Below are 15,691 nucleotides of genomic sequence, written 5' to 3' on the forward strand. Positions count from 1 at the left end.
CGCGAACAGTGAAAATGCTGATCAAAATTCGGTGTAGAATCTCAAAGTTTATTTACTTCTCCATAAAAGTAATTAATCGAATAATTAATTTAAGTTTTTTCATGCTTTTTTTAAATGAGCAAACATATTTTTTATTTTAAAAAAATCTAAAAATGTAATACTGGTAATTTATTTCGAACCTCAAAAATTAAGTATTATTTTAGAGATATATTAACTTCCATTTACCAAATGGCAAACATTGATCATTTTTGTCTTGAAAGAAGTGTTTAATGAGGGTGGTAAAGGTAAAAAAAAACGTTGAGCGAACAACTTAAATTTTTAAATCATACTGATATATAAAACATACTAATTTTTCAGAATAATCACACTCAATTGCAAAATCAACACAATATTAATGAAAGTAACTGTTGTTAATTATTGATAAAAAGTCATCTATTTATCTGAACGTCGAGTTGAGGGAAACAGCAAGATTATTCTTTTTCTCATGTAGAAGTTTTTTTGAATAAATTTAAACCCCTTTCAAACAGCTATAGCCTTTTCCATGACACGAAACAGTTTTGAATATTCACGTGAATGCTGGTGATGCAAAATCTAATGGAAAGCCACACACTTCTACAAGAAGGCTCGTGATGAAAGAACATAAAGATGCTAAGAAGGATATGGAGATAACGAACAGTATTCAATCTCAAAGGCCATAAAACAATTCAAAATAAGAGAAGAGCAAAAACAATAAAAGCTGAAGGCCACGAAGGACGCTTGAGAGGAATTACCTTTCTGCATCACACAGCAATAACCATCTCAGTTTAATGAAACTTGAAAGAAACTTGCTGAATTAAATAACAGGTACTTGCAAGAAAGCGTCAAACCCCGTATACATTGGAGACAAACTTATTTTCCCAAATGAAACTGTTTATAAAGATTTGACACTCACTATGACGGAGAAATCAATTCAGCGCTTCTTTGGTTGAGGTTAACAACTACGCTGTGTGAAACTTTTATTTAAAAAATTGGTTGATCTTGTGTATGGATGTGTCAACTATAATATTTTTATTTATCGATTCAAAGACAATATCGATGTCATCCACGAAGGCGCTAATGGGAGTTTTGCAAGATCAAAACCACATTGCTGTTGTCATATAGTGATATCAAATATTGTGCGTAAACATCTCCGACAAAACGTTTCCAAACAAAGGAAAACAAGACGGTAGATGGTTTGGATAAACTTTTTTAATTGTCCAAGTTTATCTACTTTGCAGAGCTCTTCAGATATTTTACATCATAGCACTTTTTTCAGGTTATACTGACTTATGCATGTATTGCCTTTTTGTGAAAATTGGTGTATATATGCAATGCGGAAATTAATTCCGTTTTTGTTTTAAATATTTCCAGACCTCGTAATTTAAGCATGAGCTTTGATATTTAGTTTAATTTTTTTTTCTTTTGTTTTGGGAAACACTTGGTCTATCGTTTCCAGTTGTTTAAACTCGTCTGAGCTGAAAGCTCAAGTAAGCATTTCTGATCACCCTTTGTCCATCGTCTGTCCTCAATCTGTCCTTCTGCTGCACGTTAACTTTTTCTGTAAACTTTTAACATTTTTAACTTCTTCTCAAGAACCATTGGGCCAATTGTTACCAAAATTATTAAAAAAGCATCCATGGGTTAAGGGAAGTTTAAATCATTAAATGAAAGGCCCAACTCCTCTAAAAGGGAGATAATCAAGAAAAGACAAAAATAGGGTGGGGTAATTTGAAAACCGTTATGCCAGAGAAGCTGTACCTTACGTTAAAGCATCCTGGGGTAGTGTAAATTAAAACAAGTCCAAGTCATGCCCCGGGGTAGGGCGGGACCACAAAAGGGAAATAAAGTTTTACATTGAAATATGTATATTTTATCTTTTTAAAAAACCTTCTCAAGAATCAATGGGCCAGAAAAGCTAAAAGTTACGTAGGACTATGCTGGCGTAGTGTATATTATATAAATGGTGCCTGTTTTGGAGGGTAACAGTTGAAATTGGCACCCCAAGGAAAACCATTGTCAACCGACGCGTCAGCTTCTTCTCAAGAACATCTAGGCCAGAAAAGACGAAACTCACGCGGGGGCATCCTCAGGTAGTGTATATTCAAGTTCAAATCATGACCCCCAGGGGAATGGTGGGACCACAATGAGTGATAAAAGTTTAACATTGGAATACACAGGAAAAATGTTTTAAAATCTTCTTCTGAAGAATATCAGGACCAGGAAAGATGAAACTCAAGTGGAAGCATCCTCAGGTAGTGTAGATCTAAGTTTGTTCAAATTATGACCCCTGGGGTAGGGTGGGGCCAAAAGGGTGTATCAAAATAACAAAGAAATACATAAGAATAATCTTTAAAAATCATCTCAAGAACAGCAATGCCATGATTCATCGGTCATACTTATAAGGAAGCATCCTCTGGTAGTGTAGATTCAAGTTTATACAAATTATGACCCCTAGAGGTAGGGTGAGGCCACAATGGGGTATCAAAGTGTAACATAGGAAAACATAGGGAAAATCTTTTAAAATCTGAAGAACAGCAATGCCATGATTCATTGGTCGTGGTTATATGGAAGCATCCTGTGGTACTGTAGATTCAACTTTTTTTTTCAAATCATGACCCCAAGCAGTAGGATGGGGCCACAATGGGGTTTCAAAGTTTAACATAGGAATACATAGGGAAAATATTTTAAAATCTCTTCTCAAGAACAGCAAAGCCATTACTGGTCAGAGTAATATGACAGCATCCTCCGGTAGTGTCAATGCAGGTTTGTTCAAATCATGACCCCAGGGGGTTTGGTGGGGTATCAAAGTTTGACATAGCAGTACATAAAAAAAATGTTTAAAAATCATCTCAAGAATAGTAAAGCTTAACTTATAAAAAAGTACCCTCAGGTAGTTTACATGTAGAATGATTCAAGTTCTTCAAATCATAACCTCGGAGCAAGTGTGGGACCATAATGGGTGATCAAATCTTTAATAAGGATAACAAAGAAAAAAATCTTTAAAATTCTTCTTCTGGAGAACAACAAAGATGTGATTGTTTACATTTAAATTGAAGCATCCTCGGGTAGTGTAGATTGAAGTTTGTTCAAATCATAACCCCCACCCCCAGGTAGAGCGGGGTCACAATGGGTGATCAAGATTTTATGTAGGAATACATACTAGGAAAAATCATTAAAATTCTTCATAAGAACAACAAAGCCATGATTAATCATATAAATAGAAGCATAAAAAAATAGATTAAGTTTTGTTGAAATACCCCTTCCCCTTCCGAACCTACTTTTATATTTAAACTTTTCAACACTGAACTGATTGTTGCTTTTACCTAGCTTACATGTTCCGGTGAGCGATGTGGCCCTTGGGCCTCTTGTTTACATTTGTATGCTGAAGTGTGAATTTTTTTTAAGTGGTGATTATATCGGATACTTCATGTTTTAATTATTGTTTACAAATGACTGACTCTGTGGAAATTGGATCGGTGATTTGCCAAGGACTGGCAAAACCTCGGACATCTCGCCCTAGATGCTTCACCAAAATCACTTTTTGGTGCTTTTGATACCCTGGGTTTTCAGTTATTTAGACCTGACTTAAAAACAAAACTAAGACAAAAATCATCTGGAATGGCTAAATAAAAAAGATTCACCACCCTAACAAATTCCCTCTTGCTATATGTAGTGATTTTTTTTCCTTTTGAGCTAAGAACTAGCACAGCTACAAACTATAATATTATTCTACCCAAAATTAAAAAAAAAATAGAATCGACAAATACTATCACTAATAGGTTGTGCCACCATTGACAAGTGTTTGGTGAAAAAAAAAAACAAATATTGCGTAAGAGATGTGTATCAATTTACAATTTTAAATTATCATTTTTGATAAACAATTTGATTTGTGGAAGAGAATATTTTTACACTTTTGACAAGTCTTTTAACCCTTTTATTGAATGTAATTTAATGTAGTTTATCTCTAGGTTTTTTCTTCAATATTCCATATTCAAATTGATGGACAAATGATGTATTTTCGTCTTTTAGCAAACTTCATAATCTTCCTGCTACATTTCAGTCTCTTCCGATAAGTATGTGGATGAATGTATCGTGTAAATAAAATCAATTGTATACTGTTTTGCATCAATTTATATATGCATATCAATATATATTCAATGAAAAAATGTTAATTAAAAATAAACTTTAGAATAATTGCGTTTGGAATAAACATCAGTCTTAGGTACATCGAAGTTAATGGCTCCGCTGTCTGAAATTTTGAGGGTAGGATACAAGGGGTCAGTTACCACTTTTAGGTTTTTGAACATAATTCATACAAGATTAAGACATAATTGTATTTCAAATTCTGACTTATATCGCTGTAACCTAATGGCCAGTCCTAATTGTTATTGTGGACTATTAGTAGGTGGACTATTAGAAGATGCACATCATTTGTTTTTTGTTTGTAAATATTATGTAAAAGCAAGAAATTCCTTAATGAATAAGCTATTGTCATTTAATTATTTACATGTTATAGATGTACATTTAATGCTATGGTGTGATGATTCTCTTACTATTGAACAAAATGCTGAACTTTTCAAGACTATTAAAACTCTCTTAAATGAATGTGGTCGTTTTTCAAAATAATTTTACCTTTTTTTCTCTTACCATCTCAAATTATATATTTGTACATTTTAAGAATTTATTGCTACGATGTATACAATGTATGTAGTAGACCATATGTATATATGTTTTTTTTTTTTATTTTGGCCATTTTACAAAATGTTATATTAGGAGAGGACTATCTAAGTTACTGAACTTGTGTCAGATTCTTTTGACTTTGTCAATAAAATATGTTCAATTCAATTCACAACTTTTATGAGAAAATGATGATAGTACCATCTCTAGTTTCTGAGATATAGCCCTCCAGTTTTTAGATGGTACAATCGCCATTTTTCATAGAAGTTCCCTACCCTCAACATTTCAGACCCCGGGGCAGGGGACTTTGATGTCCCCGAGCCCGATGTTTATTACTGTAGTATTATTGTTTACAGGGAAATTTTCGCCCAGTTTTATTTTCTCCCCTTTCACCCTCTCCTTAATTGTGCAAATTTAAAACGGGGTGAATTCAAATTAAAACTCATGGTTTCTTAAACAGAACTATGACTGGGCGAGCTTAAAACGCTTAAAATTGTTCACAGGTTCAAACGGCGAAAATAACACGGGGCGAAAATTACCCTGTATACAGTATATAGAAGGCTTAATAAACTAGAGAGCCAGAAACTACAGATGGTACCATTTTTTCCATAGAAGTGGTAACTGACAACTACTACCCTTGTAAACCTATAGGGTTTAGCACAGACATATTGTTTGAACATTTTGAACTTAGACAATATTAATATCATAATCATTATTAATTTGTAGTGAAAGTAAAATGATATAAAGGTTTATTAAATCAGAATGTATATTATCAGTGACTCAAATTCGATGACTTTATAATTGGAAAAAGGACTTTAAGTTTGTAAACTATTATTATCTTGTTAAAACAAATTGGATTTTGTTGTTGTTCCAATGCATTATAATTTTGTAAATCATTTTCTTAATGAAATTGATCAGAATAGACCATTCAAGCCCATCAATAGTAAGTAATAAAAATTTGAACGGAAATACAACGGAATTATATTAAAGATGTTTGACCAAGAGCAATAAGACTGGGTACTTTGAAGTAAATAAGTAAAAAAGCTTAGGGCTAGAACTCCTGTGGTGTAGAGATGGGGACTGAGCCCATAAATATTATTAATGAGTATTTACCTGTATTTTAGGGTGGTGTCATGTTGGGGTTCATAGGTCAACGGACAGACCTACGGACAAAGCGTAGGTGGTGAGTGATGGTGGGTTAGCCAATGAAATGCATTTTTATATCCGGGACCATGGATACCCACTGAGCACAAAATACCCTGTTTTGGTCAGAAAAGAGCATTCCCATTCTTACTCTGATATTCGTAAATTCTTAATTCTTTATTCGCACTTTATTCTATTTTTGGGAATCATTCTTTTGGACTTTATGCTTCTCTATTTATTGGGAGTTCGGTCTTCAGCTCTTTGTATTTTGGACGGGTCCTTTGGACATTTATATAAAAAGTGTATTGGTCTGTTCTGATCATATTTCAGAAACGATTAATTATAAATGTATATGATCATGGTGAATTTGTCAATTCGATCTGATTTAATAAACTTTGAAAATCAACCAAAGTTTCTTGATTGCCTTACACCCTACCCGCAAAATTTCAGACCCTGGAGAGCCATTTATCAGAACCTGGAGATGGGGTCATCGCTTCTTATCTGCGTTCCAAAATCTGATTGCCAATTAAACTAGACTAGTCTATATACAATACACCTCGGACTTTATTATCAATTCAAAATGTTCAAAATGTTCAAAATTCAAAATGTTCGATTATTAGCACAGATTAACAAGGTGAAATATGAACCTTTACTTATTCTAGGAAAGTTGATGTGAATCGTACTGCAGAAAGAATAAAAAAGAATATCGCAGTTTCAGGTAACAATAACCAAAAACAAATAAAACAGTGAAATGATAACGAGTCAACACTTTTTTTCATTTAGTCACTCTAAGAACAAACTCAGGTGATCTACTTAAAAGCCATCGTCCCTGATTAGAACAGACATGACATCAAAAGATCTCTAGTTCATTAAATGATGGGAATTTTTTTTGTGCAAACTTGAATCTACACTAGCAGGGGATTCTTCAATACTTTTTTAATTAATTATTATTTTAAAAGATTTTAAAACATTATACTACAAGTTTTATTTTGAAGTGTGTATCCTTACCTCCTGTGGTAATGGTTTTGGAGATAACTAACAGTATTCAATATCAAAGTCCATAAAAAATACAAATAGGAGCAGAGCAAACGCGGACCTCCGAAACACAGAGGTGGGATCAGGTGCCATGGAGGAGTGAGCATCCCTTGCATGCTGACCGGTCAAACCCACCGCTTGCTCCTTGTCATGATCGGGAAATAACGGAATAATCCGTCGTCAATTCAGGTGTATGAAATAGACTTACAATAAGTATGAAAAACGTCAGTCAGCATTTGACTCAATGATATATCCAGCTCATTTATTAAGCTTTTTGTGGTTTAAAATTTTAGATTATTACTATAGTATTTTGAATAAGTCATTTCCTTCCTTGAATCGCATTACACTTTTCTCACAAATTGACCTCGCAGATCTACAGATCACATCACATTACTCAGGACAAAAAAACAACAGAAGCTGTTATAAAATCACACTAGTAAAGTTTGTAAAAACAGCTTCTGGGATAAGGAAACGGCTGAAACTGATTTCATCTTCAAAAAAACAATCTTTAAAAAGGTGCCATTCAATGCAAAACTAATACAATCCATGAGAAAATGTAAAAAAGAAAATTAAGTGAGGCTTGTATTGATTATTGAAGAAAAGGAAGTATCTATATTTGCATTGTATATTTGTTAGTTTTATTACATTTTTACCACCGAAGTACTATACATTTATGGATTATGTTCTCGGGCAAAATGCGTTTTGTCGGATTCAAGAACCAAACTGTCTGGCAGTTTTTCGAGATCGACAAAACGCATTTTTACATGTATACATATATGTTGTACTGTCCTCTGTGAAGTAACCTCAGATCATTCAACATCTCACTCAGCGGTCCAACATCGTTTTTAGCTCACCTGAGCCGAAGGCTCAAGTGAGCTTTTCTGATCACATTTTGTCCGTCGTCCGTCCGTCTGTCCGTCCGTCTGTCCGTCTGTCTGTCCGTCTGTAAACTTTTCACATTTTCGACTTCTTCTCAAGAACCACTGGGCCAATTTTGACCAATCTTGGTACAAAGCATCCTTGGGTAAAGGGGAATTTAAATTGTTAAAATGAAGGGACATATCCCCTCGCAAGGGGAGATAATGAAGAAAAGACAAAAATAGGGTGGGGTCATTAAAAAATCTTCTTCTCAAGAACCACTGGGCCAGAAAAGCTGAAACTTATGTGGAAGCATCCTGGGGTAGTGTAGATTCTAAATTGTTCAAATCATGACCCCCAGGGGAAGGGCGGGGCCACAATGGGGTATCAAAGTTTTATATAGAAATATATTGGAAAAATCTTTGAAAATCTTCTTCTCAAGAACCACTGGGCCAGAAAAGCTGAAACTTATATGGAAGCATCCTGGTATAGTGTAGATTCTAAATTGTTCAAATCATGACCCTCGGGGGAAGGGCGGGGCCACAATGGGGAATCAAAGTTTTATATAGAAATATATAGGAAAAATCTTTGAAAATCTTCTTCTCAAGAACCACTAGGCCAGAAAAGCTGAAACTTATGTGGAAGCATCCTGGTATAATGTAGATTCTAAATTGTTCAAATAATGACCCCCGGGGGATGGGTGGGGCCACAATTGGGAATCAAAGTTTTATATAGAAATATATAGGAAAAATCTTTGAAAATCTTCTTCTCAAGAACCACTGGGCCAGAAAAGCTGAAACTTATATGGAAGCATCCTGGTATAGTGTAGATTCTAAATTGTTCAAATCATGACCCTCGGGGGAAGGGCGGGGCCACAATGGGGAATCAAAGTTTTACATAGAAATATATAGGAAAAATCTTTGAAAATCTTCTTCTCAAGAACCACTGGGCCAGAAAAGCTGAAACTTATGTGGAAGCATCCTGGTATAATGTAGATTCTAAATTGTTCAAATAATGACCCCCGGGGGATGGGTGGGCCCACAATGGGGAATCAAAGTTTTATATAGAAATATATAGGAAAAATCTTTGAAAATCTTCTTCTCAAGAACCACTGGGCCAGAAAAGCTGAAACTTATGTGGAAGCATCCTGGTATAGTGTAGATTCTAAATTGTTCAAATCATGACCCCCAGGGGAAGGGCGGGGCCACAATGGGGAATCAAAGTTTTACATAGAAATATATAGGAAAAATCTTTGAAAATCTTCTTCTCAAGAACCACTAGGCCAGAAAAGCTGAAACTTATATGGAAGCATCCTGGTATAGTGTAGATTCTAAATTGTTCAAATCATGACCCCCAGGGGAAGGGCGGGGCCACAATGGGGAATCAAAGTTTTACATAGAAATATATAGGAAAAATCTTTGAAAATCTTCTTCTCAAGAACCACTGGGCCAGAAAAGCTGAAACTTATATGGAAGCATCCTGGTATAGTGTAGATTGTAAACTGTTCAAATCATGACCCTCGGGGGAAGGGCGGGGCCACAATGGGGAATCAAAGTTTTATATAGAAATATATAGGAAAAATCTTTGAAAATCTTCTTCTCAAGAACCACTGGGCCAGAAAAGCTGAATATGATTCGATACGCAAGAGCATGCTCTAGAACAATTTCTAAAACGAGGTAAATTATTTACAAGCAAGTTGATGAAACAAGAATATCATCAGTCTCGTTTAAAGTCATCATTTCGTAAGTTCTTTGGTCGATCCAATGACCTTGTCACCAAATACAATTTATCATTGACTCAAATGCTGACTGACGTTTTTCATTCTGATTGTTAGTCCATTATTTATACACTAAATTGACGACGGATTTTCCCGTTATTTCCTGATCATGACAAGGAGCACACGGTGGGTGTGGCTGGTCAGCAGGGATGCTCACTCCTCCATGGCACCTGATACCACCTCTGATGTTTCGGATTTCCTATTTTGTATTGTTTTATGGACTTTGAGATTGAATACTGTTCGTTATCTCCATATCCTTCTTTTTAAACAAATTTTGCTTTATGTGAATGCAGAAATAGGTTTGCTAATGACGGAGTACAGTTGGTACCCATGGGATTTCCAACATATTGTTGGAAGACCTGATCTCTCAAGACCATGTACACATGTAGATATTGTCAATCAGAAACTTAGGCATATTCAAAACAATCTATGGAGTAGTTGTGTGTACAATCAGAATGTTTTAACGATATTTCGCAAATTACCGATCCCAAGGTTGGTAATATTTACAAGTTCCGTTAAAAACAGCTGTCAATTATAACAAAACGACTGAATTTTAATTTTATCATGGAGAATGGTTGCATATAAAGTTGAAAAGTCATAAGATTTTATATTGTTGATTTTGGGAAACATTTTAAGATTTCTGAAAGTTATTTGAAGTTTTTATGAATCCACATGAATCTGATTTATATATTCACTTTTTGAATATATTATTGCGCAGTTACACTACACTTAATATTTTAGTGCGGATTAAAGAAAGAGGCTTGGTAGAACATTTACTGAATCCCGGCATGTATTTTTATTTCAAATTTATTTTCGTTGTTGGGAATATTTGCAATATTCAAATCTGACATAATAATATTGAAGATTTTCCTCCTTAGAGAGGGAGCTCTGGGTATACGTTCGATTACTACTCGTTGAAAATAATTGGTCTAACCAAAAAAGACAATGTTTTAGGGTATGAAAATTTAACTGCTCTATCTTATTAAACGGCTATTTCATACATCAATATATTCAATGCTGTTGTACAAAATCATGACCATTTGATTCGTTGGGGGTTGCTGGTGAGATAGCAGATTTTGAAAATAAATAATATGTTCTCGAAGATGTTTTTTTTTTTTAAATAATCTGTCAATGACTAGAGCAAGTGCCCCCAAAGCAGCCGCAATATAAAATATTTTTAATATAATTCAATAAGTATTTTGACAGCCCAATTACCCACCAAATTGCTTACTTCTTTCCATAAACCTCTAACACTAGAACGCCTTATCTTGTCCTCCTTAAATGATTAAAAAGTCTGTAAAACAGTTTGTCGTGTGTCGCCACTTTCGTGACGTTTGATAATTTGTTTTAAATTCTCAAAAGTATTATCAACAATGACATATAATTTCAGCGGACACAAATTAATATAAAGATGGGAAATAAACCAATATTGTAACATGAGATAACCTAAATTTTCGGTAAATACAACTTACACCTAACAGAAAAATTTTGAAAATGGATCTGAAAACGCTAAAAGGTCAAATTAAAACCACAAAAATTGACGGAGGCGGAGTGAAAGGAGGTAAAAAACAAACTTGAAAATCATTCGTCCTCCTCGGTTGGAGAAGAGGCAGAGTGACGCATAGCGTGACTGGAATTTTATTCCTTAGATTTTGATAGGTCAATCTCTGCCTCTCCTAAAATATCAAACAAAATGACCACTATAATGCATTGCTATGCCGCAATATTTCAGACTTTAACATTCAAGGAGGACATCATTGATTACAATAAAAATTGTAGTACACTTTATTTTATTTTCTACCAAGCACATACCGGCTTCCGTAAAATTTGCTGTGTTTCTGCATGATCAACTCAAGGACTTCATAGTGTATTCGATGTGTAGCCTACACTGCGCAGTTTCGTTTTGTTTTCAGAGAACTTGAATAGGTTTTGATATCATTTTAAAAATCAACAAACACAAAAGATCAAAATAATTTGGTGAGTTATTTTAAAAATATGTTTGCTGTTAAAGAAAAGATTACGTTTATCATTGATTAATAATAATAACTGATTCTTATACATAACAAATATTTGGACAATAATCGAATCTCAAAACTGATTGAATTTTTTAAAAGGAATTCTTGATAGTCATATGATACAATTATTAAAACGAGCCGAAAGGGTGATGTGAATATTGTACTCTTGATGTGACTTATATCATCGTATTATTTGAGAAAAATGGTTTAATTTGTTATGAAATATATGGAGATAGGAACAGTATTCACTATTCAAGCTCAAAGTCCATTAAAAATACAAAATTGGAGCTTCAAAATATCAGAGGTGGGATCAGGTGGAGAATCCCCTGCCGACTGGTCTGTGGTAAAGTACTCTGATTTTTTTTTTCAAAGTGCGTTAAAATTGGGACAGAATCAACGCACTTTGAAAAAAAATTCTAATAGTGTTTGTGCATATAACGTCATATTTTTCTTTTTTTTTTAATGTCAGAGTATTTATTTTTTTCCACACAAAAACTCTAGATCATACAGTTTCTAAGGATTTAATCTTAATCACATTAAATTTCCGTATAATAAAGAAAAGATCATTGAGATTGCATATTTTGAAAGTCAAGGAATTACCGTGCACCGACCATTAATATATATCTCCCTTTATTTAAATGTTGTTTTTTAATGCATATTACGTCACAGCCTTATATTATTTTGCCAAAATGACGAATATATCATTTCTCAACATTGTGCAAAAAATGAATAATTTTGGTTCTGTAGTTTATGATTTAATAAGTTCGCGTTTTTCTGGGACAACCCTCGTAGTAAGAAAAATGTCAGTCAGCATTATTTGTGTGAATGATAAATTGTACTTGCTGACAAGGTCATTATATTCGCCACAGAGCTTATGAAATGATGAACTGAAATGAGACTGCTGGTATTCTTGTTTCTTCAACTTGTTTTTCAATTACTTACCTCATTTTAGAAATCGCACATAGGTAGAGTTTGCTCTTGCGTATCAAATCAATGAGAGGCAGAAACCCTGTATGCAGGTGATGAAGGTGTATTGCTGCATCAGTAAAGGAAGTTCATTATTGAAAAGTGAAAGACATCACGTTTGTCATAAAGCTTGATTGTTAGATTACATATAACGTTATTTCAAGTTAAATATCCAAATATAAAACATATGCGTCAAGCGAACATATCATTCAACTCTACCATCACCTACCCAACCTCCATAAACTTATCGTAGATATTATTTTAGTTTATTTCAGTCATGCCCATGATGAATTCGTGCAGTTTTTGCGGTGTTCGTTCATCGGAATTACAAAGGTGTAGTCGTTGTAAGGTAGAATTCTACTGCTCCAGGGTCTGCCAAAGAAACCATTGGAAAGGGGGTCACAAATTGGAATGTAGAGAAATCATCGTTGATGGTAAGGGGAAAGAATATTTATTTGACAGTAACAAGCTTACGTACAAGTGGCATAATATCAAACAAATATTGTACGCAACATCTTTATTGATTGGTAAATTCGATCTTTTAAAATCTACAGAATTGTCAGAGTGTAGCTTTTGTGGCGTCCAATCATCAGATTTACTGAAATGTAGCCGATGTAAGGGAGAATTTTATTGTTCACGATATTGTCAAAGAAATCACTGGAAAGATGGACACAAGAGAGAGTGCAAAGATGTAAATATGGAAGGTAAGAGAAACTCTTATATGAAGGCAGCGGTTTATAAACCTCAAGTCCTGATTACTGAGTCTTAGTTTTGTCATTATTTCGTGACATTGTAAAACCAAAGCTGAATGCTTATGAAAATCACAATTTAATATAAAATTATCTATATATTAGTCTTCAAAGGATATTTTTATTTTGAATTTCCTTTTGTAAGACTGAGTATGTAACAGTGTTGTTGCATCATCAAATTTAACTAACAAGGAGATTCTAATGTCCTCCCATGAATATAGTTTCCAAGACCTTGATATGCATAATATTAAAATGTTTATTTTAATAGAGTCGACCTGCACTTCTTGCAAGAAACCGTCAGAGCAGCTAAAGAGATGTACGGGATGTCTGCAGGTGTCCTATTGCTCCAGAGAGTGTCAAGTTCAGGACTGGACCCAGAAACACAAGGATGAGTGTGCAAAGATAAATGTACAAGATAAGGAGGGAGATTATTTACAAGAAGTAGAGAAGGGAGACCAGAAAGACGCTGTGTTCAGCAAGGAGAAGACCACTGCAGAAGATAACGGTCACAAATCGCTCAATGTTTGTACTGTATGTGGCAAAAAGGGTACAATGAAAGTATGCCAAAGATGTAAGGTGCAAAAATATTGCTCTCCTGAATGTCAAAAGACAGACTGGAAAAAGCACAAATTAAACTGCACAGATAAATCAACATATAGAAATGAAAAAGGCTTTGGCGATCCATTGCCAATATGTGCAAACTGTAAAAATCAAAGTGCATTACTCAGGTGCTCTGGCTGTAGGATTGTATATTATTGTTCAAATGACTGTCAGACGTCAGATTGGGATAAACACAAAACATCATGTAAAGCATACAGCATCCAGAAAAGAGTAAGAGAAACTCTCACTGTTGGAGAATGTTCAATGATGGGCCTTGTCACACCCGAAGAACACGGAGGGAGAAACCCAAATGAAGGACAAGACTTACAAATCCCAAACGTATTCGGAAGTACTTCTTGTCATCTGTGTAAATATAACGTTGGGAATAGCAATGTCACCTGTACCGTGTGTATGTCTGTTCTGTACTGTTCTGAGCGTTGTAAGGATATAGATAAATATGAACACAAATTTCATTGTAAACCATGTATCTACCAAGAATCAGGAATTTCAGTATCGTCACGCTTGGGAGATTCTCGGGACTCTAGTTATGGCTTCTCTGCTTCGCCCTCGCACGCTAAATTTCCCATGCCAAAAGATCCGTTATTCGTCGAAGATAATGCGGATTTGAAATGGATCGTGGAAAGAACTGCACAATCACGCAGTAAGGCGATAGATAAAGCTAAATTGAAGTTTCCCTGCCACACTTTGATTACCCGTCTCAGAGAAATCCCAATAGAAGAGAGGTCAATGCTTTCTTCCAACATATCTACACTTCCTTTTGTGTTTCTCGCCTACATAAGAAGGTTCCATAACTACAGGGGTCGCCATAACGTTTACTTGCAGGTACATGTATAAATATGTTTATCGTAAGTGAAAAAAAAATCCACTGTCTTCTTTTCTCTAAAACATTCTTGTATGGAGAGGGTATTACTTTTGTTGGATCAAATGTTAGAATTACACATGAAGTATTCCAGTGTTTATGTCATTCTACAGCACACCGAATTTATTTCAGGATTCTGAGAGGCGGGAGATTTATGCTTCCTTTTCCCTCCCAAACGACGATCCAACACCATACTTTGAGTGGAGTGACCTTGTTCCTGGAAAATTCATCGCCATTTTGTTCCCCTGTATCCATTTCTTTCGTGATTTCAGTGTTGGTCTGCGCGTGGATAAGGCCCAAAATGTTTACTGTTTCGATGTAGAAGAATGACATGTCCATAAACAAATACTAGTACATACTGGATTTTAATTAATACAGTTATTCTCGAAGATTATGTTTGGTTTTTTTTTATTTCATTCATTGAGTGTATTTTGGTATGTTGTTTAACGTCCCTCTCTAGAATTTTTCACCCATTTTGAGACACCATCATTTACTGACGGAGAGCTATAAATTTTGTCCAATGCTCGGCACTCAGACTCACTGAACAAAAAGGGATGTTTATCGTGCCAGCACTATTGCGACACGGGACATCGGTTATTACAATTTCATCGGAAGTGGGACTCGAACCTGCGACGTTACAACTCCTTACTTCATACGTTACCGTCGGCAGGGATGCTCACTCCCGCATTGCACCTGATCCACTTCTGATATTTTAGAGGTTTTGTGTTTGCTCTGCTCCTGATTTGTATTGATTAATAGACTTTTGGGCTTGAATACTTTTCGTTATCTCAACATAATTTAATTTTGTTTGTATTCTCGCCTCTCATTGGTTGATTTCCGAAAAGTAACGTAAATTATTTTGTATAATCTGGTTTGGTATGGGGACACACCCCCTTGACGACCAGCTTAATTATCTTATCCATGCCATCCCCTCATTTTCAGTGCTCGGAGTCTTTGGAAAATTCCATATTTA

General features: G+C 34.9%; 1 protein-coding gene and 1 long non-coding RNA gene across 3 annotated transcripts; both read left to right on the plus strand.

Annotated features, from left to right (window-relative positions):
• Positions 1-11,330: 11,330 nt before the first annotated feature.
• Positions 11,331-13,187, plus strand: LOC134250138 (uncharacterized). 2 transcript variants are annotated; one of them, XR_009988433.1, is made up of 3 exons: positions 11,331-11,485; positions 12,765-12,923; positions 13,044-13,187. It is a non-coding gene; the product is annotated as an uncharacterized LOC134250138 (long non-coding RNA). The 2 variants fall into 2 exon arrangements; XR_009988432.1 differs by having other exon boundaries at positions 11,339-11,485; positions 12,755-12,923.
• Positions 13,188-13,486: 299 nt separating this feature from the next.
• On the plus strand, positions 13,487-15,108 carry LOC134250137 (uncharacterized). Its single transcript, XM_062732490.1, has 2 exons — positions 13,487-14,681; positions 14,851-15,108. The coding sequence occupies exons 1-2, from the start codon at positions 13,491-13,493 to the stop codon at positions 15,046-15,048; spliced, it is 1,389 nt and encodes a 462-aa protein (XP_062588474.1). The 5' UTR covers positions 13,487-13,490; the 3' UTR covers positions 15,049-15,108.
• Positions 15,109-15,691: the final 583 nt, after the last annotated feature.

Source organism: Saccostrea cucullata, unplaced genomic scaffold, assembly GCF_032062105.1.
Source record: "Saccostrea cucullata isolate Sc308-1 unplaced genomic scaffold, CSIRO_AGI_Scuc_v1 ctg1653, whole genome shotgun sequence".
Taxonomy (NCBI): Eukaryota; Metazoa; Mollusca; class Bivalvia; order Ostreida; family Ostreidae; genus Saccostrea; species Saccostrea cuccullata.

Coding starts and splice junctions, on each gene's coding strand:
- LOC134250137 (XM_062732490.1), top strand. CDS start 13,491: ATGTTTATTTTAATAGAGTCGACCTGCACTTCTTGCAAGAAACCGTCA. Junction 14,682..14,850: donor GCCATAACGTTTACTTGCAG/GTACATGTATAA, acceptor AATTTATTTCAG/GATTCTGAGAGGCGGGAGAT.